The 26,585-nt window shown below is 45.1% G+C and overlaps 1 protein-coding gene across 2 annotated transcripts in view; it reads right to left on the bottom strand.

Annotated features, from left to right (window-relative positions):
- LOC144819875 (protein NipSnap homolog 3B-like) overlaps positions 1-20,885 on the bottom strand; it is a 414,627-nt gene extending 393,742 nt beyond the window's left edge. The window contains exon 1 of one of the 2 annotated variants that reach the window (XM_078677599.1): positions 20,736-20,885. In XM_078677599.1, coding sequence (XP_078533725.1) covers positions 20,736-20,756 — 21 coding nt within the window. In that variant the 5' untranslated portion in view covers positions 20,757-20,885. The remainder of the gene's footprint in view (positions 1-20,735) is intronic. The other variant, XM_078677598.1, reaches the window with a different exon arrangement.
- Between the last annotated feature and the right edge of the window lie 5,700 nt (positions 20,886-26,585).

Genomic DNA, 26,585 nt, shown 5'->3' with positions numbered 1-26,585 from the left:
GATAAATTAGTATTCAGGCAAGGGGAAGTCCCTAGTTCTGAAGGCGGCTTTTTCTAAGAAATCGTTGTTGATTCTCGGAACTTAGTGGAAGTAGCCATGCTGTATTTGGGCTGCATAGGCTCAGTCTAAATATGGTAATGATTTCTATGCCTATATAAGGATCGGGTAATTTATACCTATATATGGACATGAATCAGGAAAATTACACTAGGGTCCTAGATTCCTACACAACAGTATGCCTAGAAACTTGAAAACTGGCACATTTTTCCCAGCCTACTACGGCCAATGTTTGTGATTTCCAAATTGTAGTAAAATTGTACACATTCCAGAAGAACGCAATGGGTACATTTTTACTACTTTTTTGGTAAACAAATCACTATATAAACTTAAGATCGTGATCCAAACAACGTACAAGAAAAAATCTGCAATGAGAATGAAGACAAAAACAGACAGAGAATTATCAGACTCGACTCAGGGCCACCAGAACTACAAGACCCGACTCAGAGCCCTCAGACATAGGAGACCTGACTCAGGTACAAACCAAGAATGCATTTGAGGGGTGTCACACCCCAAAAACTTCTGCCAAAACTACGCCCCTGTCCATCTTACCTAGACCTGGTAATTACCCCTTGGAGTTCGAAATTACTGTAACATACAACACAACTGCCTGGAGTCCCTTACTTGGGATCACTTATTTTAAATATAATTTCACGGCATGCACTCTTCTTCATCTCTGCTGCAAGAAGCCTTGATGGTAGAATAGTCAAATTGGTGCATGTGGGCAGGGCTCCAGGTTTCTAGCCCTCGCCTTTTCCAAATAATTTATCATGTAACTGATGGCCCCATGTACTAAGCCTGAGTTGCAAGTAGAGGAGGGCTCACACCCAAATTAATTGGGCGAGCCAAGCCAGAGCCAAGCCATGGGTCCGGCTTTGCTCTAAAAGACCATGCACGAGCCGCACCATGAACACATTTTGCATCTATATCATAAAACAAATATAAAGCCAAAATATGATATGATCTCTGCAAAACTTTAAAAAAGTGTATTTCTTTAATATGGGGCAAGGTTTCACCTTTGTATATCAGATTGTACCCATGCATAGATTGGCATTAATTAAAAGTTTTTATAAACATTCATAGCTCATGGCTCAACAACAATGGCATTAGTGAACTGAGAGGCAAGTCACTATTCTTTTAAACTCTAAACATTGCCTAGATTCCTATTATAGATGGAGCAACATAATAGTCTATTAAATCAAACATATGAGCTGGTTGTATAGCGCACTTGCTTGTATAGAGTACTTAAAAGAGCACTCATATGTGATGATACAGGCTTTGTAAAACAACATTTTTATCTAGGAGTTTGTTTCACATTTTGAAATTCAGCCACAAGATGGGTATATCTGTCTCTTTCTCTCTTTAACATCAAAGGTAATTATTTTACTTTTCATTCTTGGCTTATGACAAGAAAAAATAGGAAAAGATGCAGCAAACCCAGCTCATGGCCCCCAGATCCAATCTCAAAAGCCAAGAATGCATTTATGCTATAAATTGGTTTGTGGGTTGCCTGAGGTATGAACCCTAGTCAAGTAGAAACCACAATCCTAGTCAGGGGAAGAAGCAGAAAAACCCTAAAATTAACCTATGCTCACCCTCTAGTAGCTTGACACAGAGTAGCCAGGCTTAACTTTGGAGGCAATGTATAACGTATTTGTGCAACATTTCAAACAGTAAAACAGTGAAAACACAACACAAAAGATTCCACACCAGATTAGAACAATAGTACTTAATTTAATAACTAACAAAAGACCAAAAGAACAAAAATCAAATAAGTAGAACTTGAGATATTAATTTTTAAAGAATAAACAATAAGCACTTACTTGGGATATCTGGTCAGGCTAGGTCAGTACAAAGTCAAAAAGTCAGGCAGACCGCAATGGAACTCGGACTGGATACTGAGACCCAGTGAGGCCTGTTGAATAAACGTACCTTGATCCTGGCAGTGTCAATGTCTAAGATGTGCGTAGCAGCCAAAGCGATGCATCAATGTTGATTCACACAGTGGGGTAGATGCGCCAGTCCTGATCCGCCCAGCAGCAAAGATGCTTTGGCTCCGATGAGGAAAGAGCTGCAATGCGGAGATTCATCACCGCCATTGAGGATGCCGGCGACAGAGATGCAGAGACATTGTGCAGTGGTGGTTCCGTAGGCGATGCGTCGGGCCGATCCATGCAGCAGAGGTGATGCACTGGTTCTGGTCACACAACAGGAGTGAGGCACTGGTTCCGATCGATGGAACAGGAGCAAGGCACAGGTTCCGACCCACTGAACAGGGGCAATAAGTCGGTTCTGATTCATGCAACGCCACTGATGTGCTGGTTCAGCATAGGATGCATGGGGTTTGCTGAAGTAAGCACCTTAGGCCTCACTTCCAAGGTTCCAAGACTGGGGTGGCTCCACTTGACATGGCAGACTCACAGATGGTACAGTCCAAGTGCAGAAGCAGGTAAGTTGGAAGTATTTTCTGTCCCCGAGACTTCAGATTAGGAAACCAGCCAGCTAGCCCTTTGAGGCACTCTGGGTTCAAGTGATACAGGTCCAATCCTTCTCATCCAGGCTCGGGAATAGCAGGCAGCAGGGCAGCAAGACAGTAGTCCAGCAAAGTAGCAGTCCAGCCGAGTGTCAGTCCTTCTTCTTGGCAGAGTCATCACTGATCTAAAAGTGTACTGAAGGTGATTGTACCAGAGGTGCAGTACTTGCACCCAGTTGGGCCTTTGAAGTGCACAGATGCCTCCCTTCCTGTCCAGGCTCCAGACTCACTACAGGGGGATTATGCAGCCCTTTGTTTGGGGACAAGACACAGCCAATTTTGGTGTAAGTGAGGCTGGATCAAGCTCCTCCCATCCATCCTCCCAGGATGGCCCATCAAGTCACACCTCAGCTCCCTTTGTGTGTGGCTGTCTTTGGGAATGCACAAAGCTCAGCTGTCAATCACCCCACTCTGATCAAACACAGATAGCAAGCACCAAATGACTAAAGTAAGAAAATGTCAATTTTCTAAAAGTGGAATTTCCAGATTTGTAGTTTAAAATCAAGCTTCACCATAATTTAGGATTTTAAATTAGGATTCAAGAGACACTTCACTTGGCGGTCTTATCTCTTCCCAATTTGAAATTACGTTTATAAAATGTTATAAATGAATCCCAATGCTATCCTACGGGAGAGATAGGCCTTGCAGTGGTGAAAAACTACTTTGGGAGTTTTTCACTACCAGGGCATGTAAAACTTAAAAGTGCATGTCCTGCCTTTTAAATACATTGCACCTACCCTCTGGGTTGTCCTACCTTAGGGGTTACATATGTATATAAAGTGAACGTTTGGGCCTGGCACAGGATTAATTTTGCCAGGTCACATTGCAGTGTAAAACTTCATACACACACTCTGCAATGGCACGCCTTGAAATGGTTAACGGCCTACTTCAGTAGGTAGCACAATCAGTGCTGCAGGCCCACTAGTAGCATTTAATTTACAGGCCCTGCTTACATGAGGAAGGCTCGCGCGGGAGGGCGCTCTTTCAGCTGCAAAGCTCCCCAGCTGTGGAATTCGCTCCCTCTCACGCTTCGCAGCACTGCCAATTTGTTCCAGTTCAGGAAGAGCCTGAAGACCTGGCTTTTTAATCTTTAGGCTGTTCTCACCGTTTTCTGTTTAGATCTTTTCTTGTTTTTGCTGTGTTGTGTTATTTTTATCCTGAGCTGCTGGTGGAAAGCGCCGGGACACTCTTTTCGCGTAGCCGTGCGCTATACAAAAGCGTTATAACATAACATAACATAACATGGGGTCCCCGCTAGTAGGGACTTATAAGTAAATTAAATATACCGTTTGCCCTTTATAAAGAAAACCCAGACCTATGGTCGAGCTACTTGGTAAAGGTATTTAAAGAAGTCATAGAATCAGGTAATATCCCTGAGTCTTGGCGAGGATCCTTAATCTCCCCAATTTATAAGAAAGGAAACTGGGCGCTTGCAGAAAACTATAGACTTTTCGCCCTCCAAGATACAGATGCCAAGTTGTTTGCTGGAGCACTATTAATTAAACTAAATGAATGGGTAATAGAAAACAAGATATTGCCATTGAATCAAACTGGCTTTATTAAGGGGCTCGGAACAATGACAAACATTATGGCGTTAGCAATAATAATTGAAAAGTCACTCAGAGTTAAACAGCCCTTGTATCTATGTTTTGTAGATTTCAAATCTGCTTTTGAATGTGTTCAAAGAAATTTATTGTGGAAAAAACTCTTGGAAAAAGATATTCCAATTGAACTATTAAGATTGATTAAATTGTTATACAGTCAAACCTGGGTAAAAGTAAGGATGGGGGACGGCCAATCATTAACAAAAGAGATTCCAGCACTAGAAGGGCTAAAACAGGCATGTGTGTTGGCCCCACTCCTTTTTAATCTATTCCTGGGAGATCTATCAGGAAATTTGGATGAGCTGAATGCACATCCTCCGAAACTAGGGGGCAAACTGATATCCAACCTTATGTATGCAGATGACGCCATCCTTTTAAGTTATACTAAAATTGGCCTTCAACGTTTAATTAACCGAACAATCTTGTATGCTAATGAAAATGGAATGGAAATAAATGAAACCAAAACAAAAATCATGGTGGTCACGTCACTAGGAACATAAAGCTGAGACAAAAAAATAAATGGTATATTGAAAACACCCTATAATGCAACAAAAGGGGGAACCTTCAGTGGACAATATTTAGTGGGGTGTATAGAACAGCTGTTCTATACACCGGATTTCGCGTTTGTTGTGGGGTAGGTGTGAGAGGCGATGACTGCACGCCGCTAAGGTACCTAACCAGACCGTGCAGGTCCCACAGGAACAGTCTGCGGGGCCCGATAGGGTTTTCCTAGGGGTCATCATACCAGAGTAGGACCTTTAACCTACCAATTACTGACCTAGTGAGGTTGTAATTTTTCTTTCCTTTCTCACATTTGTTTGTTCACTGTGTAGTACTGTCACTATAGGTCCTGAAGAATTGCCCGATAGGCAAGAAACATGTCGACCTGTCCAGAGGGTCGAGATAGCTAGTCATTACCCTCCCTGTCTTTCTATCTCCCCTCCCACCTTTTTAACTAAGGGAACCAGCCACATTAATAAAGGTCACTGTGGACTGTTTCACCTTTTTTTAAACTCACCACTCCCGCACGACTACACTACTTTTGAACCTCATACACGCACTCACCAACTGGCCGGAACAGAAGAACTCCGACAAAGAGCACCTATAAGGTGCCCGTCAGACATTGCAGCGCCAGTCTGACGAGGAGCAGAAGGCCAATGATGAAGCATGACATCTAGCTTGCTGGGTGTGTGAGGCTTCCTAGTTCCAATAAGGGAACCCCCCAGTTCCCTGTGCAGATACCCTCCACTCCCGCCACACACTTTGTTACTTTTGTTGTTTTTGTTTTTCGGTTTCCTGGGGAACTTTGTACCCTGTGTTGCTATCATATTGAAAACACCCAACTGGAACAAGTAAAAGTGTACAGGTATTTGGGTGTACTATTTGACCAGAAGGGAAATTACCAATTACAAAAACTGGACATACAAAGAAAAGCCAACTCGCTAACTGCAGCATTCAAGATAGCACAGAAATCGCTTGGAAATCTAACCTATCGGCCGCTTTTGAAAATTATAGGGGCTAAATTGCTCCCAACCATAACATACGGTACTGAGGCATTAATGGGGATGGATGCGGAAATAATAAACAAGGTACTTTCAAAAACATATAAATATCTCTTTTATCTTCCAAATAATGCTTCACCAGCACAAATTAGATTGGAATTCGGTCTAAATAATCAATGTTTTGCAAGAAAAGGCCAATTTATCAAAACGTGGTATAGGATAAAAACGACCATGATAATCATATCTCAGCTTCTCTGGCAAGAAATAAATAAGAATATGAATTCACTTGCATGGAAGTATCTAAATGAGGCAATAGAAGAGTTTGGACTTATGCCAACTTGGAATAATATGATAAGCAATGGATCGTTTAAAAAAATAGTAAATCGAACAACAAATCACCTATCACTTGTAAGTGACAAAGATACGCTGTCAAAAAGAAAGCATTCATGGTCAGTAATAAATGGATATCAAAAAAAGAAGATACAAGAATACTTGGAGATACCCTGGTCTGAAAAATATAAACAATGTCTCATAAGAGCAAGATTTGGAATTCTACCGGGCCTTAGTAGCACATTGTGTAGACTTTGTAAAAGTGGAGAAGAAAATGTTGTCCACCTCTTATGTATCTGTCCTGAACTCCGTAATGAAAGATGCACACTACTTAAATTGCAATTTAATATACGTGTGTTAGACCTGGCATCATTGGCATGAGTCTCTCCTCCATTTTTTCTGTTTGCCTCCTCTGTTTACGATGTTTTTGCTGGTATATGCTTTGGGCATTGTGCCACTGCTGATCAGTGCCACAGTGCAAGTGCTCCCTATGTGAAATTGCTGTATTGATTGACCTCCATGTTTGGCTTATTTGGTTTACTATCAGTCCCTAGTAGAGTGCACCAGGAGTGCCAGGGCTTGTAAATACAAATGCTGCTAGGGCCTGCAGCACATGTTGTGCCACCCACAAGAGCGGCCTAGTAAAAGTATGTCTGAAGGTCTGCCATTGCCAGACCACGTGCAGTCTGACTGTCACGAGGACTGCGCAAGTACACCTACTTGCCAGTCCCTAAACCTTCCCTTAACTTCATGTTAGTCACCCCTATGGTAGGCCCGCGGGCAGGGTGCATTGTAAGCATAAGGTAGGACAAGCCTGACAAGGTTGGCATGTCCTAATAGTGAATTAAATCCATAGTCGTTTTTCACTATTGTAAGGTAGCCTGCTCTCCATCAGTTAGAATGGGCTGCCAGGATTATTAATGTTATAATCCTAGCGGGCTCGGGGAGCATGGTGCAATGTCGAGTTTGGTATCCCTGAACTCAGGGTTTAATAACGCATCCGTTTGTGTGGATGGTTTTTGGACTCTGTGTTTGAAAATAGCACTTTTAGAAAGTAGCTATTTTCTTGTCTAACTGTCTACCGGTCTCTGCTGGTTCTGGTGTGCGTGTGACAGGAGCTGGGTGGCTCCAGAGAGTCTGAATGAGTCAGTGTGGGATGAGTGGGGCATTTGCATTGAGAGTAGGGGAGAGTAGCTCTTGATAGCCTGCCCTGCCTGATACAATGTTGACTCCGCCCCCCTGCCAGGCGACTGATGACTCTGTGCTTGCCTGGGACTTTCCTGGCCCGCCTCCTGCCGGGCAGCTGATGGCCCTGCCCCTGCCAGTAACAATGCTGGCTCCGCTCCTGCTGAGCGGCTGAGGACTCTGCCCTGCCCAGTGAATAGGCCAGGTGCTCTGGCCTGGCAACACCCACAACAAACCCAGGATGGGGGGAATTTCCCCTGCATGGACAAAGGGATCAAAGCCAAAAAGGGGTATAAGAGAAGGACCCCTGAACCAAGAATTTAGATCACTTCTGACAAGGAAACCTGAACCAAGGACAAGAAGCCTGCTGATCTAAGGACTGCCTACCCCTTCTGCCAGAGTGCTGTTTGTTGGGGGAATCCTGCATTGCTTCTTTATTTTTGCCAAGGAACCAGGAGAGAGGAACTTTGTGTGTACTCTCACTCTTTGCTGAGAAAATCTCCAAGGACTGGAAGAGTGCCAGTCTCCTGTTGAAGTCACAGGGCTAAAGGACTTCATCTGCTTAAAGTGCTATTTGCTGGGATTTGTGAATCCAGCACCTCTGAAAGAATCCAGCAATCTCGACGCCGACGGACGCCGCCGAATCCAGCTCGACATCGTGAGTAACGGCTCCAGTGTCCCGCTTCCTCGACGCCGGCCGCCGGGCCCGATCGATGCCAGCCGCAACGCAAGTGAGTAGTGAGTTCGGCTCCAGCTCCAAGTGACCCCGTGTCTGCACCGCTGCTGATCGCATCGACTTCGAGCCCTCTCGACGCCGTGAGCGCTGCTCACTCTTGCAACATCGACGACGCCGTATCCTGCTTCATCCCGTGAGCGCTGCTCCCGCCTGACTTCGGTCGACGCCGCTGCAGATCGCCCCGACTCCGAGGCCCGATCGACGCCGAAGACGCGACGCCGGACATCTCGACGCTGCTGATCATCGAGTGCTTCACTTTTCCAAGGTACTGTGTTGTTGGGGTCTGTGCGACTCTGGGCTCGACGTAGCGCTCCTCGCGGTCGACGCCGAACCTTTGGATTAACTTTGCCTCGACGTCGTGTGACTCCCGTGTGGGTTACATTGTTGCCAAGAACTGTGTTTTAGAGAAGAAGAGTTGCTTTTGATACTAAAGACTTTGTGCTAAGAAGAAACCGTGCTTGAACTATTATTTTTCCTTCCAAGAGTATTTATTAAGACTGTGGTATATTTTTGTCGTTATTTGGTCTTGTGCTAAACCTTATATAAAAATACTTATTTTTATAATACTACTGTGTCGTGTCCATTTGTAGTGTATTCACTTTATTACTGTATGTGGTCATAAATGCTTAACGCACTGCCTCTGAGATAAGCCTGTCTGCTTTGCCAAGCTACCAAGGGGGTGAGCAGGGGTTATCTAAGTGTGTGATCTCCTTGCCCTGACTAGAAAAGGTGTGTCCCTATTTGTCAGAAGTGTATACCTCTGCCAACTAGAGACAGCCGCTTCTAACATTGGTGGGTCAGCGGTGGGATTTTGAACTTTGCATTTATGACCCATGTGCAGTGATTAGTGTGCGCTACATAGTGAAAGCAGACCATAGCGCAGCCACAATCTGTTTTGGTTGGATATTCTATTTTTGTTCTCCGCTTTTCCTGAAGCTTGATTTTTGAACTGCCAGTTTTAACCATGAGTGATACCGGAGTCACTCCCCTTGTTGTTGTTGTGGAGGAATTTGATAGAGCCAAGATAGGGACATACGAAAAGAAGCAACTGCAATACTTTTGCAAGCAGTTTCAAGTTCCTACCAAAGGCATCTCCCGGAAAGGAGACTATTCCAAAGCATTGGAGGCCTGGTTAGAGGCCAGAGACCCCTCTGCCCCGGTGGTGGTACCGCCAGAGGAAGGGGAGGAGGAAGTGCCCGTGACTGGGCCTGTATCCCCTCCTGGCAACAGTGTTTCCTCCAAAGGTCTTTCCCCTGAAGAGAGAGAAGAAAGGGCGAAGGAGCGAGCCTACAACGTGGAAATGGCAAAACTTAAGATAAATGGGCAGTTGGAGATAGAGAATGCAAGAGGCAGGAGAGAAGCTGATTTGGAGATCAAAAGATTAGAGTTTGAAAGAGAGAAGTTAGCTTTTGAGCGTGAGAAAATGGTGAGGGACATGGAGCTCAAAGCTAAGGAGTTAGAATTGAATCCCTCTGGTGGCAGCGTCCCATCTGTGCCTGCAGAAAGTAGGTTTTATTTTCCCAAAGATGTGATCAAAGATTTTCAGAAGAATGAGGATATTGGTCAGTGGTTTAAAGCATATGAGTTAGCATTGTTGGCCCACCGGGTCCCTGAGAAGGATTGGGGAGCGGGGTTGTGGGGTCGCTTTGTGAATGAGGGAAGAGATACCCTGTTAGACATGCCTGTTGAGAATAGGACGTCTTATGCTCATATGAAAGATGCTTTAATGTTAAGGTATGGCCTAACCCCAGAAAAGTACAGACAGGCCTTTAGAGAATGTAAGAAGTTGCCTGGTACCACGTGGGTGGAGTATGTGTCATATTTTTGCAGAGCCATGGATGGTTGGGTAAAGGGCAGCAAAGTGGAAAGTTATGATGCTCTTTATGATTTGTTTGCTTGGGAGCACTTGTCTAATAACTGTTTTCCAGAGCTGCGCCAGCACCTTATTGATAGCAAGATATCTAACCCTAGAAAACTTGCTGAAGAGGCGGACCGCTGGGTCAGTACCAGGGTCCACAAGGGTCCAGTGGGAGACTCAGCCAAAGGTGGGCAGGGTCCCCAGCAGAAGAGTGGGGGGGACAAGGGTAAACAGAAGGAGTCCCAGAAAGGGCCCCAAAGTAATCCCCAAGGGAACCAAGGGAAAGGTTCCCAGCCTCCCCCTGTGAAGAAATCAGAGGCCCCGCCAGGTAAACCTGGTCATAGGGGCCCCCTGACCTGCTTCGTTTGTAAGCAGGTAGGACACCGTTTTTATGACCCTCAGTGTCCCTTGAAGAAGTCTGGTGCACTACCCAGTGCACCACCCCGTCAGTTGGCTAGTGTAGCTCTGGGAGGGGAGGAGATGGTTGCCCATGGTGGGGAGGGTCCCGCAGAGATGTCCCTGGTCTCTCTAGGAGACATGGAATTGGTCCCGCCACCCCCTCTGCCTAGTAACACTAAAAAATATAGGCAGTGGGTGACCATTAATGGCCATAGAGTGGAAGCTCTCAGAGACACCGGAGCGAGTGTGACAGCTGTCAAGTGTCACTTGGTGTCCAGAGAGCAGGTTGTTCCCCACGCATTCTACCCTGTGATAGCTGCTGACAACTCCCAGAAAGAGTGTGAGGTAGCTCAAGTTTCCTTTGAATGGGGGGGAGTTTCAGGTACTCTTCAGGTTGCTGTGAGGCCCGCCACGCCTGTTGATTGTCTCCTGGGCAACGATTTGGAAGACTCCCCTTGGGCTAAGGTGGAGAGGGAGACACATTTGAAAATGTTGGGTGTGCCAGAGTGGGGGTGTGCAACCACTCGATCCATGACAGCAAGTAAGGGTGTTGATGGGGTTCTGGAGCCTGAAAGTAAGGCCCAGGACCCAGCTGTGAAGAGAAGAGGCAGGGGGCGCGGGAAACCGTCCCCCGTAGTTCCCGTGGTCCAGGAGGAGGCAGACCTCGAGGGGGATGCCCTGGAACCCACAGGTGAACAAGTTGCCGAACTGGGAGACCTGCCCGAGCTGACCCATTGGCAGCAGGATGGTGGTCCCTCCAGGGAGGAATTCTGTGCAGAACAGAAAGTGTGCCCTTCTCTTGTGGGTATGAGGCAGCAGGCCTCAGCCCAAACCTCAGGTGATCAGTCAGGGTCACATTTTGTGTACTGGGAGAACGACCTCCTGCATAGCGAGCCTAAGGCTGCTGAGCCTGGGTCAGCCCGTGTGCTGGTGGTACCCCAGCGCTTCAGAGCCTTCCTACTGGGTTTGGCTCATGACGTTCCTTTAGCTGGACATCTGGGGCAGGACAAGACCTATGACAGGCTTGTCACCCATTTCTATTGGCCTCAGATGCGAAGGGATGTAGACATCCAGTGCAAGACCTGTCAGACTTGCCAGGCAAGTGGGAAGAGCGGGCGGAAGCAGAAGGCTCCCCTCCAACCTTTTCCCGTGGTCAGTACCCCCTTTGACCGGGTGGGGATTGACATTGTTGGGCCACTGGACCCCAAGACAGCCCTGGGCAACAGGTTCATCCTGGTCTTGGTGGACCATGCCACACGGTACCCGGAAGCCATCCCTCTCAGAACAGTGACTGCCCCCGTGGTGGGACGGGCACTAATGGGTGTTTTCTCCCGAATGGGGTTCCCCAGAGAGGTGGTGTCAGACCGGGGCACCAACTTTATTTCCAACTATATGAAGTCTCTGTGGAAGGAGTGTGGGGTAACTTATAAGTTCACCACTCCTTACCACCCTCAAGGTAATGGGTTGGTTGAAAGATTCAACCGTACCCTTAAAGGCATGATCATGGGTCTTGAAGAACCAATGAGGCGTAAATGGGACGTCCTCTTGCCATGCCTGTTGTTTGCTTACCGTGAGGTGCCACAGAAGTCTCTAGGGTTCAGCCCCTTTGAGCTTTTGTATGGTCACCCGGTAAGAGGACCTTTAAGTCTGGTCAAAGAAGGCTGGGAGCAATCTCCCAGGAAACCTCCCCAGGATGTATACAGTTACATGCTGGCCTTTAGGAACCAGACTAGGCGCTTCAGGGATCTTGCTCAGGCAAATCTGGAGGCCAGCCAGGAAGAGATGAAGCGGTGGTACGACCAGAGGGCCACTCTGGTAGAGCTTCAGCCTGGACAGAAAGTTTGGGTCATGTCCCCTGTGGAACCTTGTGCGCTCAAGGACAGGTGGACTGGACCATTCGAGGTTGTGGAGAAGAAGAGCGATGTCACCTACCTGGTGGATTTGAAGTCTCCCAGGAACCCCTTGCGGGTCCTGCATGTCAACCGTTTGAAGCCCCACTTAGAAAGGTCCGAAGTGGGCATGCTCCTAGCTACAGATGCTGGAATGGAGGAGGAGAGTGAGCCTCTTCCTGACCTCCTGTATGCAAAAGAGCAAGATGGGTCAGTGGATGGTGTTGTCCTCTCTGACACACTGACCCCTGAACAGCAGCAGGATTGTCGCCATTTGTTGGGGCAATTCCCTGATCTGTTCTCCTTGATTCCTGGTGTTACTCAGTGGTGTGTCCATGATGTAGACACCGGGGACAGCACTCCTGTCAAGCACAAGGCTTACAGAGTGACTGACAAGGTCAGAGCATACATCAAGGAGGAGGTCTCCAAGATGTTTGCCCTAGGGGTGGTTGAGTCCTCTAGCAGTCCTTGGGCCAGCCCCGTGGTCTTGGTTCCAAAGGCGGCAGCGCCTGGTGCTTCACCGGAACTTCGGTTCTGTGTGGATTACCGAGGACTCAATTCAGTCACCAAGACTGACGCGCACCCCATCCCCAGAGCTGATGAGCTCATCGATCGGTTAGGGGCTGCCCGGTATCTTAGTACGTTTGATCTAACGTCTGGGTACTGGCAGATCGCCTTGACCGATGGGGCAAAAGAGAGGTCCGCATTCTCCACACCAGATGGGCACTACCAGTTCCGGGTTATGCCCTTTGGGATGAAGAATGCCCCTGCCACCTTCCAGAGGTTGGTCAACCAGGTCTTGGCTGGGCTGGAGGATTTCAGTGCTGCCTACCTGGACGACATCGCAGTGTTCAGCGCCAGCTGGGAAGAACACTTGTGCCACCTCCAGGAAGTGTTGTTGGCCCTGCGCAGAGCAGGCCTCACAATCAAGGCCAGTAAATGCCAGATTGGGCAGGGTTCAGTGGTGTACTTGGGGCACCAAGTAGGGAGCGGCAAGGTGGCCCCCCTGCAACCCAAGATTGATACCATCCTGGCATGGGCACCGCCCAAAACCCAGACTCAGGTGAGAGCCTTCCTGGGTCTCACGGGTTACTACAGGAGGTTTGTCAAGGATTATGGTAACATTGTGCACCCCTTGACTTCGCTGACTTCCAGGAAGCAGCCACGACTTGTGAACTGGACTGACGCCTGTCAGACGGCCTTTGACACCCTGAAAACTGCAATGTGCACAGCACCCATACTCCAGGCACCCGACTTTTCTAAAGAATTTGTTGTTCAGACGGACGCTTCAGAGCATGGCGTGGGGGCTGTTCTAGCTCAGGTGAATGAAGAGGGCCGAGACTTACCTGTAGCCTTCATCAGCAGGAGGTTACTTCCCAGGGAACAGAGGTGGAGTGCGATAGAAAGAGAAGCATTTGCTGTGGTCTGGGCACTGAAAAAGCTGAGACCCTACCTGTTTGGGACTCACTTCCGGGTGCAGACAGACCACAGGCCCCTCAGATGGTTGATGCAGATGAGGGGTGAGAATCCAAAGCTGTTGAGGTGGTCCATTTCCCTACAGGGGATGGACTTCACGGTGGAACACCGCCCTGGCACAGATCACGCCAATGCTGATGGTCTGTCCAGATTTTTCCGCCTTAGTGATGAGGACTCCCTAGGGTAAGGGTAGTTCTCCCCACATTTCAGCTGGAGGGGACACGTGTTAGACCTGGCATCATTGGCATGAGTCTCTCCTCCATTTTTTCTGTTTGCCTCCTCTGTTTACGATGTTTTTGCTGGTATATGCTTTGGGCATTGTGCCACTGCTGATCAGTGCCACAGTTCAAGTGCTCCCTATGTGAAATTGCTGTATTGATTGACCTCCATGTTTGGCTTATTTGGTTTACTATCAGTCCCTAGTAGAGTGCACCAGGAGTGCCAGGGCTTGTAAATACAAATGCTGCTAGGGCCTGCAGCACATGTTGTGCCACCCACAAGAGCGGCCTAGTAAAAGTATGTCTGAAGGTCTGCCATTGCCAGACCACGTGCAGTCTGACTGTCACGAGGACTGCGCAAGTACACCTACTTGCCAGTCCCTAAACCTTCCCTTAACTTCATGTTAGTCACCCCTATGGTAGGCCCGCGGGCAGGGTGCATTGTAAGCATAAGGTAGGACAAGCCTGACAAGGTTGGCATGTCCTAATAGTGAATTACATCCATAGTCGTTTTTCACTATTGTAAGGTAGCCTGCTCTCCATCAGTTAGAATGGGCTGCCAGGATTATTAATGTTATAATCCTAGCGGGCTCGGGGAGCATGGTGCAATGTCGAGTTTGGTATCCCTGAACTCAGGGTTTAATAACGCATCCGTTTGTGTGGATGGTTTTTGGACTCTGTGTTTGAAAATAGCACTTTTAGAAAGTAGCTATTTTCTTGTCTAACTGTCTACCGGTCTCTGCTGGTTCTGGTGTGCGTGTGACAGGAGCTGGGTGGCTCCAGAGAGTCTGAATGAGTCAGTGTGGGATGAGTGGGGCATTTGCATTGAGAGTAGGGGAGAGTAGCTCTTGATAGCCTGCCCTGCCTGATACAATGTTGACTCCGCCCCCCTGCCAGGCGACTGATGACTCTGTGCTTGCCTGGGACTTTCCTGGCCCGCCTCCTGCCGGGCAGCTGATGGCCCTGCCCCTGCCAGTAACAATGCTGGCTCCGCTCCTGCTGAGCGGCTGAGGACTCTGCCCTGCCCAGTGAATAGGCCAGGTGCTCTGGCCTGGCAACACCCACAACAAACCCAGGATGGGGGGAATTTCCCCTGCATGGACAAAGGGATCAAAGCCAAAAAGGGGTATAAGAGAAGGACCCCTGAACCAAGAATTTAGATCACTTCTGACAAGGAAACCTGAACCAAGGACAAGAAGCCTGCTGATCTAAGGACTGCCTACCCCTTCTGCCAGAGTGCTGTTTGTTGGGGGAATCCTGCATTGCTTCTTTATTTTTGCCAAGGAACCAGGAGAGAGGAACTTTGTGTGTACTCTCACTCTTTGCTGAGAAAATCTCCAAGGACTGGAAGAGTGCCAGTCTCCTGTTGAAGTCACAGGGCTAAAGGACTTCATCTGCTTAAAGTGCTATTTGCTGGGATTTGTGAATCCAGCACCTCTGAAAGAATCCAGCAATCTCGACGCCGACGGACGCCGCCGAATCCAGCTCGACATCGTGAGTAACGGCTCCAGTGTCCCGCTTCCTCGACGCCGGCCGCCGGGCCCGATCGATGCCAGCCGCAACGCAAGTGAGTAGTGAGTTCGGCTCCAGCTCCAAGTGACCCCGTGTCTGCACCGCTGCTGATCGCATCGACTTCGAGCCCTCTCGACGCCGTGAGCGCTGCTCACTCTTGCAACATCGACATCGACGACGCCGTATCCTGCTTCATCCCGTGAGCGCTGCTCCCGCCTGACTTCGGTCGACGCCGCTGCAGATCGCCCCGACTCCGAGGCCCGATCGACGCCGAAGACGCGACGCCGGACATCTCGACGCCGCTGATCATCGAGTGCTTCACTTTTCCAAGGTACTGTGTTGTTGGGGTCTGTGCGACTCTGGGCTCGACGTAGCGCTCCTCGCGGTCGACGCCGAACCTTTGGATTAACTTTGCCTCGACGTCGTGTGACTCCCGTGTGGGTTACATTGTTGCCAAGAACTGTGTTTTAGAGAAGAAGAGTTGCTTTTGATACTAAAGACTTTGTGCTAAGAAGAAACCGTGCTTGAACTATTATTTTTCCTTCCAAGAGTATTTATTAAGACTGTGGTATATTTTTGTCGTTATTTGGTCTTGTGCTAAACCTTATATAAAAATACTTATTTTTATAATACTACTGTGTCGTGTCCATTTGTAGTGTATTCACTTTATTACTGTATGTGGTCATAAATGCTTAACGCACTGCCTCTGAGATAAGCCTGTCTGCTTTGCCAAGCTACCAAGGGGGTGAGCAGGGGTTATCTAAGTGTGTGATCTCCTTGCCCTGACTAGAAAAGGTGTGTCCCTATTTGTCAGAAGTGTATACCTCTGCCAACTAGAGACAGCCGCTTCTAACAACGTGGAATAAGGACATGCAAGCAGGCACTGAAAAACTGTCTTCATTCAAATGATATAATTATGAACGCTGCCTTTGTAAGGTTCTTAAAGATAGTAATTGCAAAACTGGGTGAATAAATTAGAAAAAAATTATTTTAATGAAATTTTAATGAACTTTTAAGGATATAGTCGCTTTTATTGTATTGTTATTAGGCATATGTTTTTGTATTGGAAATATTGTAAGATTTTAAATAATCAAACAAAGAATTTACTTTACTTTACTTTAAATATACCAATTGGGGGCAAACCATTGTTACCATGCTTAGGGGAGAGAGCACAATCAGTTTAGCACTGGTCAGCAGTGGTAAAGTGAGTCCTAAAGCCAGCATAAATTAGTTCAGAAACGTAGAGGAGGTAGGCAACCAATTGTGGATAAGACCACTCTAAGGGTGTCAGTTTTAAGAATTTATTTAGAGATTGTTACATTCTCCTTTGAAGCGACAACACTGAGGATTGGGTAATTGAAGAAGAAGAGAGAGGTGGAGGATTTCCCCATTACTGTCCCACTCTAAATTAAGCTTTATCTCTCTCCATAATATAGAGCCATTTGGAAACCCTTTTTAAAAAGCATCATAGTTCCAAAATGTTCCCCACAGACACTCCCTGGTATCCCGCAAACCACTTTGGATGTTCATGACATCGGAGAAAAGGCACCTTCATTTTGCTATTCAAAAGTCAACAGCTATGTGTTATTTATATGGAAAAGTAGCCTACTGACCTCTCCTGGTAATGAAAGGGTTCTGCAAGTCCCATTTACCCAGATACTTCACTCCATCCATGTGCGGCATGGATGTTTGCACAAGAGATATGTGGAAGTCACCTAGGTGTGTTTGCAAGTGTGACTCTAGGGACATGGGAATCCTTTTTGGATCTTTTGTGTGAAAGTGGTTCAAACAATGGATGATATAGAGAGTCTGCCAGACAGGATGTAATGTACCATTTATATAGATCTTACTACCACTAAGTGGTGGTGATGACGCATTTGCCCACACTGTGTAGGGTGTGTGGTTGGAAGAGTTTTGGGCCTATGTAGAAACTGTTTACATGTCATGCGTAGTGACCAGGGTGGAAATGATCCAAGCAGGAGGCGATGCACTGGCTCTGGTCACACAAGTGTGAGCCACTAGTTCTGATCCACGCAAAAGGAGCAACACGCCGGTTCTGATCCATGCAACAGGGACAATGGTGGAACCATTAACTTGGTATGAGATGCAGTGCTTAGCAGTGTAGTGAGTGAAAGAGTGTGAGGGACAGACATGCTATATATGTTTTGAGATATGCTGGCAGGATTATTTAGCTCTATGGGTCCCTTTTTGGTATTTAAACCTATTAGTAGAGAGATTCAGGTCCTGTTTCTGTCTTGAGAAAAAGAATGTCAAAGAGCTGGTCGGAAGGACTCCAACACAGTCCTCTATGTGATCATCATGGCAGGGTGAAAAGTGAACTTCACAGTATATAGCTAGTGGAACCTGCAATGATGGTCTTTGTTAGATTTTTCCCTTGGCCAGAACTGTTTGGGAGACCTTTTTTATGAAAGGCCTGCTTTGTAGTATGCCTCTCGAGTTGCTGTAGGGTAGTTTGTTGCAGTGGTCTTAGATAGAGAGCACGGTGAAACCATTCTATCTCATGTATATCTATGCTAAAATAGGATTATGTTTATCATGTGGCCAGTCTTGGTTACAAGCACCTATGAGATCTCTGTGTGTTTAACATAGCAGCAGGCTTGCTTGCCATTTTTTGTAACTAAATAATCTCGAGTTTCTCTCACGTACTAGAGTTACTGATAGGGGCATTTCACCTTCATTTGCCCGGATTTTATTAGCATATTCACGCTAAGAGACTTCTTCTGGACGTCTCCACTTGGTTATTGCTAAACCTGATATGAGCACAAGTACACTACGATTCTCACTCGTGTTTAAGGTTTGACTACAGTCACACTCATAAAAAGCACCCAAGCAAGTCTATATAGCATTGTATAACACTGGATGTATTTTAATCTATGCTCTCTTTTTCTTTATGTTGCTTGTTTTGTCTGTTGTACGTCAACGTCCTTGTCTAACAGAATAAACTCGGTTCCACTCCTACCATTTTAGAATCTTACACAATAATTTGTATTTTTAACATAATTTACCTCAGGCTAGGGTGGGCCTTAGCGCGCCCATACCACTGAGGTTTTGACACACACCACTGTAAATATTTCACTCACTTGTCCTGACGAATGCCTGATAGAACACTTCACATAGGCTGAAACATTTGACGGACCTCACACTAGGATAATAGAAGACCTTTAATGTGTGTCCGTTATCCTATCTATTTTATCCCTGTCCAATTGGGGAAACTAATAAAACTACTTTTTTGACTCAATTGGCCATTTTATCTTTCACTTCACATTCACAATACCAGCTCCGCAGTAACCTGGCGTTGTAGCACACCAGGGTGGCATTCGGCCACTCCTGGTGGGGCCCGATGATGAAGCATGTCACCGACCAGGTCGGTGAGTGAGGGCCTTAAAAAAAAAACTACTGAGGTTTCTTTCAAGCAACAAAAACAATTTGTTAAGACACCGCTTTTGCTCCACTTTGTAGTCATTCTTATAAGTGATGCTACTTCGTTGTTCTGTATTCTAATTCGAGGGGAATAGGAGTGTTCTTGGTCTCCCTTTCTCTCTTGTTATAACTAGGTATTTTTTTATTTACCTAATGAAATCGACTAAAGGCATGCTTACCAACATTTCGGATTAAGGGGACTCCAGATTGTTTTAGGTACACAAAGACATTCTTTTTTAGTCTTTCTTCTGTATTATACTTTACTCCACAACAAATCACATGAATGGAACAAATATTGTGCAATATTTCTTTTTCTGAATCTCACTCTTAGAGCCCCCAAATGTTAGCATGTTTTATATGGTATCTCTCTACGAAGTTCTTTCTCAGTGACTGCTCTTCACTTGCGAGTGAATCAGGGCCTCACCCAGCTCAAGTCACTTCCCCACAGCTGCTGCATGAGCATTCGATCATTGCCACCATTGATTTGAGGGAGTGAAACTGCAGCAAAAACCCAACATGCAGGGAATAACACATGGGGAATAGGTGCACACCTCCATCAAGTAAACTCATATGTATTCTTCCCATGTATAATGAAAATAAAAAGATGGTGGGTGGAATGCTTGAATTAATCTTGGTAATTATTGTTGACCGCAATCCCGTGCATTGTGTTTTTTCATCTCTATGTCGTTTCAAACAATAACTGCCCTCATGCAAATCGGACTTGGTCCTTCTCAATTAAAAACAGTCCAGCCCCAATTGCCAGGCAAGGTCCAATCTGACAGGAGACAAACAAACACAAGCTTCGGCGTATTGGGTCTCATCAATGAGATGCAACTTGATTCCAAAGGCAAAGTAAGCATGACCTATGTCTAGGAAAACAAAATGGTAATTGACAGAGCTTCAAATTTATCATTCTTTCATGCAGCGCAACACAGCAAGCCAACTTGCTGTGCTGCATGAAAGGGCAATAATGTGCAGTATTTACCATTGTACAGTGCAGTCCTGTCCTTTCCTAGCACTGGTGCACTTTTAGCTGACTAGCATCAGCGCAGGCTCCCTTACTGTTGCAAGAGTGTGTGTGTTCTAGTCAGGATGTTTTTGTACAGGAAGGAACACCTTCCTGAGATGCATTTTTCTCTTTCTATGTGTGCTGCAGAGTGTCCATTATTTCTATGGCATGTGGGCAAGGGCCCACGACATAACTCACGGTTCCCTCTAAACGGGAAAAAAGCAAACCCGAATGTTTTTCAGCCTACTCAGCCTCGTCATTGAGGTGCAGCGTGATTCTTATGACACAGAGACCCAGGACCTGCGTTTGGAATACTAGCAGTACTTAGGGCATTGACTCGGGAATTGATAAAGGTGGTGAACCTTATAATTAAATGAACGTAAGTGTCCTATGCTTATTCGTAGCCACATTCAAGGCCATCGTTTTTTCCTCACCTCTGTGTCACATCAGACAGTAATTCCACCCAGCTCCCCCCCCCAACCCCCCCCAGCCACGGCCACGGCCGGTGGTAGGTGTAACTGCAGGGCGGTGACGTAGGGAGAGGGAGAGGCAGGGTGGGGGGTTGTAATGTTTGGATTACGGACTTTAACAGGTAAGTAAACATATAAATTAATAAAACGAATTTCGTTGTGTGCACTGCATCCCCAAATGCGATGCAGTGCGCGCAACGAAAATGGTTTTATTTATTTATATGTTTACTTACCTGTTAAAGTCCGCAATCCAAACATTACAACCCCCCTCCCTACGTCACCGCCCTGTAGTAACACCTACCACCGGCCGTGCCCCCCCCCCCCACTTAGTGCACACTCATTAACTTGCCTTGGGAAGCAGACCGTTTTAAATGACAGAAAAATCATAGACATCGTTATAAGTTTAAAATCAAGTCTCCCGTTTTTATCGGGAGAGATGGCACTTAGGAAACTTTGACAAATACATTTAACTTTTACTGAACAGACACACGTTTCTGTTTGCACGAACTTGCCTACCTGTGCTCGCGGAGCCAGCATCTCGCGCCAGTTAATCGACCTCGCGGAAGGAAGTTCTGCCGCTACACCTGGGTAAGGTATGATATTCTGATGCAGCAGCTGCCGCCGCAGGCGTCGTTCTTGTGTAGGAGTGTCTGGCGCGTTTCAGTGTGCGATTAACAGCAACTTATTTCCAGGCGCACAGCCATAATTTTTTTTCCAAATAAAACCCTTGCCATTTTGCCGAATCGCATTAAACCGCTCTCTTCCATTTACTAAAATGTTTTCGGTATTCGTTCTGGAAACTTCATCGATCGTTTTTAATTCGGATTAACGACTGGCACTGGGAATGGTTCAAGCAAATTTAGGGAAATGTAACAAGGAGGCACAAAATGCTTCTGTGCGTGGCATTGAGGAACTTTTGGCAGAGGGAAATCGGAATGCAAGTGCTAACAAATCTCACATAGCTGTGCAAACTTGTGCTGAATGAGGCACCTTGTATGATGCAAAATAAAATAAACCTGAGTCACGAAAACACATTTCGTAGCCCGCCAATGGAATTAATTAGTTAGCTACGTACCGATGATATTAATTAGTCTTAAGAAAGTCCTCCCAGTAATAGTAGTGACACGTGAGACCGTTCTGCCTCCAGACAGACTTGTTTCGCCACGCTTTATTTTTTATTTTTTTATCTTTTATTACAAAACCTTCCCCTCCGGATCCACTTCCTGTAGTTTTCAAGCACATAGAATTGTGTCCTGAAAGGGAGAATGGGCGGGAACCTACCATGACGAGGAGGACTATCCTAAGGCATTGAAGATCACCAGTAACTAAATAATTATTTACCCCCATGGAAGTCGTCCTCGTCATAGTAATGACACATGAAGATGTACCCAAGTGCAAAAATCACGCATGACACAATTAAGTGCATACGAATCATACATATATTTACAACAATTAATTAATTGCTGTTTGTAACGCCACTTTGCCAAAATTGTTCTCAGCACGTGAGAACAGATCCAATTTGGCATGAGACAGAAAGGTTTTCGAAGTGGCCCATGTAGCTGCCCTACAGATTACTTGTAAGAAACTGTAACAAAGATAAATTCCAGGAAATCGTAGTATGATTGAAGTAGGAGTTTATTAGTAAATAACTCCACCCAAGCGCGAAGCGTCCCTTCAATGGAAGACCAAACGGTGACTGGCAAACGTCGTTGGAACCTCCATTGAACTGACCCACCACGTGTGAGTGTACATTTAAAACACAACAATAAAACACACGCGCAACATGCACATGACATATTCAATGAATAACATCGCACGACCCTCGCGCGATGTACTCTGGCCACCACACCTCCTTCTCCCTTACAATAAAACAAACCAAAAACAAAAATAAATAAATAATATAAATGTACATTTTCTAATATCTAAACCAACTTTTGAAATTCATTATAAATGCACATCATCTAATATCTTACAAAACCATCAAATCTTTTAGGCACTTTAATTGAACGGCCACGTGAAGAGCATGCATAAGTATTTTGAACATTTGAACAAGAAGAAGAGAAACCAGAAGTTGAAGCAGCCAAAGCCGAACATGACTGAGAAGGAAAGATGCTGTTAGCAAAATTGATGGGACCCCCTCAAGACTAAAGCAGGTCAGGGAAAGAGGGGAATGAAGAAACACAAGAAAAACACATTTCCCTCATTGACCATAGTAAGTTGATAAAGATATAATTCTAATATACTTTTTAACATATATATAAATGGAACATGGGTGACAAACACACAATGTTCCTTTATCCTTTTTATAAAAGTATTTTTTATTTTTTCACAAGATATTCTCTTTTATTTCTTTTCATATAAAATGTATTTCTTTTTTCCTTTTTTTCTCTCATAAAGGTTTGTATTACCTTATATCCAAATTCATAAGCAATTCATAAATTTTGAGCATGAAATTTCATTACTAATTCATACAGGAGAAATCATTTTAAACAATCAAATATACACATAATAAAAACCAATATACAAGACAAATTGCATGTCATGAAGCAATTATAACCCCTGGATAGCACCACTCTTCATCAGTCATTCTCACACAGTCATACCCTCACAACACTCATTCAAACAAAAATCTGTAAAGGGACTAGATCTAATTAGCAGAGAAGTCTCTGCCCATAGACAAATCTCAGACCACAGTATGAGATTCCGTACTTGGTCGACGCGCGTTTCGGTGGTACAAGGCCACCTTCCTCAGGACCTCTTCCAGATTTACACAACCACACTTGCCCAGGGGACCTATACATACATAAAGTATATGTCACCACATATGATCTCCAAAAAGAGGAGGAATTTAAAACACCATAATAAACATAGAAACAACACAAGCTTCCCTATGTGACCAGCCAACATAAATTACATCTACTCAATGAGAATTAAATATAAGAGAACATGGAGAAAAGAAAGGAACAAAAATAGAAAAATACATATAACAACCATATGCCAAGAAGGTGTTCAGTTTAATCTTCTGTATAACACATAGCCTACATAGTTAATGAACACTTAAATACTTACTTCAGGTAAAAAGCAGCTATCTTTATCCAAAATCATAGAGTTCAGTAATTTGATCCCGCTATAGTATACAGTCTATAAGCCTATAGAGTGTGGAGGGAACTACCTAAAAATTAGAAGACCAAAATGTCAACCATTAGTCTCAAGTCACCTCACAGTCGGGTAAAATATTATTTACTAGTAGAGGAAACATATCTTACCCCAAATGTCGAGGTGTGGCCTACTAAACACGTCACAAGATCAGTACAAATTCAAGATGCAAGCATCCGTCTCATTGGCTGAAAGGGAACAACCACGAGACAGTAAGAGAGGTTAAATAATCATCCTGCAGAAAAGCATCTGCCCTGTGGGGTATAGCTACGTGCTGGAATTATTCACTAATGATTAGGTATAATCACTAAATGGGCGCGGATAATTACATAAAGGTGAACTAACATCCCTAAAACACAGTCCGTAAAATTCACCGGGTGCTCAATCATTTGCGATGTATGCAAACACTACCATGAAAGTCGGCGTGATATGGGTAAAGGGGCACAAAGGCGGCGTAAATGTTAAGTGTCGTCCCTGTCCCGGTTATTATTTTTAAGGCGTAATAACACTCGTATGCTCCCATATATTGTGTGCCAGAAGGAGCTTTAAATGTAGCCACTAACTAGGTTAAAGCACAACCCCTACTAGCCCAGTCGTTAGCAAGGGAAGGAGAGAGGGGGCTGCTAACCGCTCGATAGTCAATCCTCGACTAGACTATTCTGAGGCTTTCCGGATCATCATAAGGAGGCTTACCTAAGTCAAAGGTTATCGCGGGTCGTCGTGTCCACCAACTTAATGACACGTATCGAAGTTAAGAGCAACCAAAATACTTCCGTATTTAAGCCCAATCCAAGTTGTACAGATCCTCGCGATATCTGCTTACTTGTAATGGGACACTCGTACTTTGGAGAAAATAGACAAGGGACCACACTACAGCCATATTATATGAGGAAAAGTCATGGTTACGAAAAACCCGGAAGTGTCGAAATCAAAAACGGGGACTACAGGGCGGATCAAGGAGCCCAACAACAAATGAGCCCTCAACCTCAGCAATATGTCAAAATGCGCAATCAACAGTATTGGTGGAGGAGACTTTACCCATTTATAATCTGTCTACAGCGACACTTAAACCTGAAGATTCTCTTATGGTAAGTAGGGGTCTGTCATTTGTGCCTAGCACTCATTTGAATAAATTCAAGTTACACGAAGACCTGTTTGCCTTCTTCAGGAAAGTGAGACTAAATAGATTCTTTGCGGATCGTCCACCCCTTGAGGAAGATAATAACCTGTCTCATTGTAAACCACCATCAACATTTACACCTGCATTAGATATGGTAGGGGCAGATGTACGTATTTTTTAACAAAGTGTTTTACGGGATATTGCTCATATTATCAAACTTCCCTATAAACCTCAGTCTAATTTATCTAAACCAGAGTACATCTCGCTGGAAAAAATGAAAAGAGATTCCAATTTAGTCATCAAACCCTGCAACAAGGGTGGCAGGATCGCCATCTTTGAAAAAAACCAATATGATCAAAAAATGTTTGACATGCTTGCTGTCACAGATCACTACATACCAGCACAACGTAGAGAATTGAATAGACTAAATACCCATATTCTAGAAATGACTCAAGCTGCTCTTGCAGAGGGTTATATTTGTGATGATAAATACGAATTCTTAAATAAATCATGCCCGGTGACCTCTGCTCTTTATGGTCTGCCTAAAACCCATAAATCAGAAACTGATCCACCTATGCCGCCCATTATTTCAACAATTGGGTCAAGTACCGAGCCTTTATCCAACTATGTTGATGCCTTTCAATGCCAACTCACACATAAATATGCCTCCTTTATATGCGATACAGGAGATATCATCAACAAGATAGAGGGGACACCATTCAACCCGGTGACTGACACCTTGGTAACGCTCGACATTGAGGCTTTATACACCAATATTCCTCAATGTTGAGCATTACTCTCGGTTGCAGCCCTTCTACAAAGATTTCCAGATAACCGTCCAGATATATTTATCCTACAATGCCTTGAAGTGGTCTTATTGAATAACTTCTTTGAGTATAATGGCTCCCTCTATAAACAAATCGAAGGTACATCGATGGGGGCATCTTGTGCCCCAAGTGTGGCAAATACCTTTATGGGTGAATGGGAGCTATCAAACATCTATAATGAAGCTGCACCATGTTTTGAAAACTTATCTATGTGGAGACGCTTCATAGATGATATTTGTTTTATTTGGAGCGGTCCCACAGACACATTACAGACATTTATTCTCTGGCTTAATGCCAGTGATACAAATCTTAAGTTTACAGCTAACCAAAGGCACTCCATGGTAGAATTCCTGGACATTAGGATTGATGGCACTAGTGGTCAACTGAAGGTAAGTCTTTTCAGGAAACAAACTGCCAAGAATACTATTCCACAATTTAATAGTTACCACCCAAATTGCCAAAGGGAAGCAATTCCCTTTGGAGAATTTCTTGGCATTCGGCGTAACTGTACGGATATAGCATCCTTTCATGTGCATGGAGATGCCTTGAAGGACAGACTTTTGAGTAGAGGCTACCCTCATCGTCTTGTACGCCAGGCATACAAGAGAGCCAAGTATTATGACAGAGAGGCACTTTTACAAGGTTCTAAGCGTCCGAGCCAAAATCGCATTACATGCGTTATAAATCACTCCACTCTTAACTTTAAAATCAAGAACGCTATAAACAAAAATTGGAGAACTTTAAACTCTGAGGAAAGTATTCCTCCTATTCCACTCCCTTTGGTGGCTTACATAAGAAATAAGAATCTTAAGGACATGTTGGTCCATACTGGGCATCTTAAAAGGCAAAATCTGGATGGTCTCTAATGCGCAGCATGGTTCTTCTCTTCAGGTGCCATTGAGGTGGAGATGTTAGTCATATATTTGGCGTTATACTGAGGAGCGTACTACATTGAGGCCATTAAGAAATACATACGACCAATATATATAAAAATAAGGTAGGTCGAATTCTCGGAAGTAGTTACTGGACTATTTATTTCATTTCCAAAATGTGCGAATCCCTTGTTCTTACTATCTCGTGGTTGTTCCCTTTCAGCCAATGAGACGGATGCTTGCATCTTGAATTTATACTGATCTTGTGACGTGTTTAGTAGGCCACAACTCGACATTTGGGGTAAGATATGTTTCCTCTACTACTAAATAATATTTTACCCGACTGTGAGGTGACTTGAGACTAATGGTTGACATTTTGGTCTTCCAATTT

Source organism: Lissotriton helveticus, chromosome 2_1, assembly GCF_964261635.1.
Source record: "Lissotriton helveticus chromosome 2_1, aLisHel1.1, whole genome shotgun sequence".
Classification (NCBI taxonomy): Eukaryota; Metazoa; Chordata; class Amphibia; order Caudata; family Salamandridae; genus Lissotriton; species Lissotriton helveticus.
The sequence above is the reverse complement of the archived record's forward strand: the minus strand, read 5'-3'. Positions and strand labels throughout refer to the sequence as shown.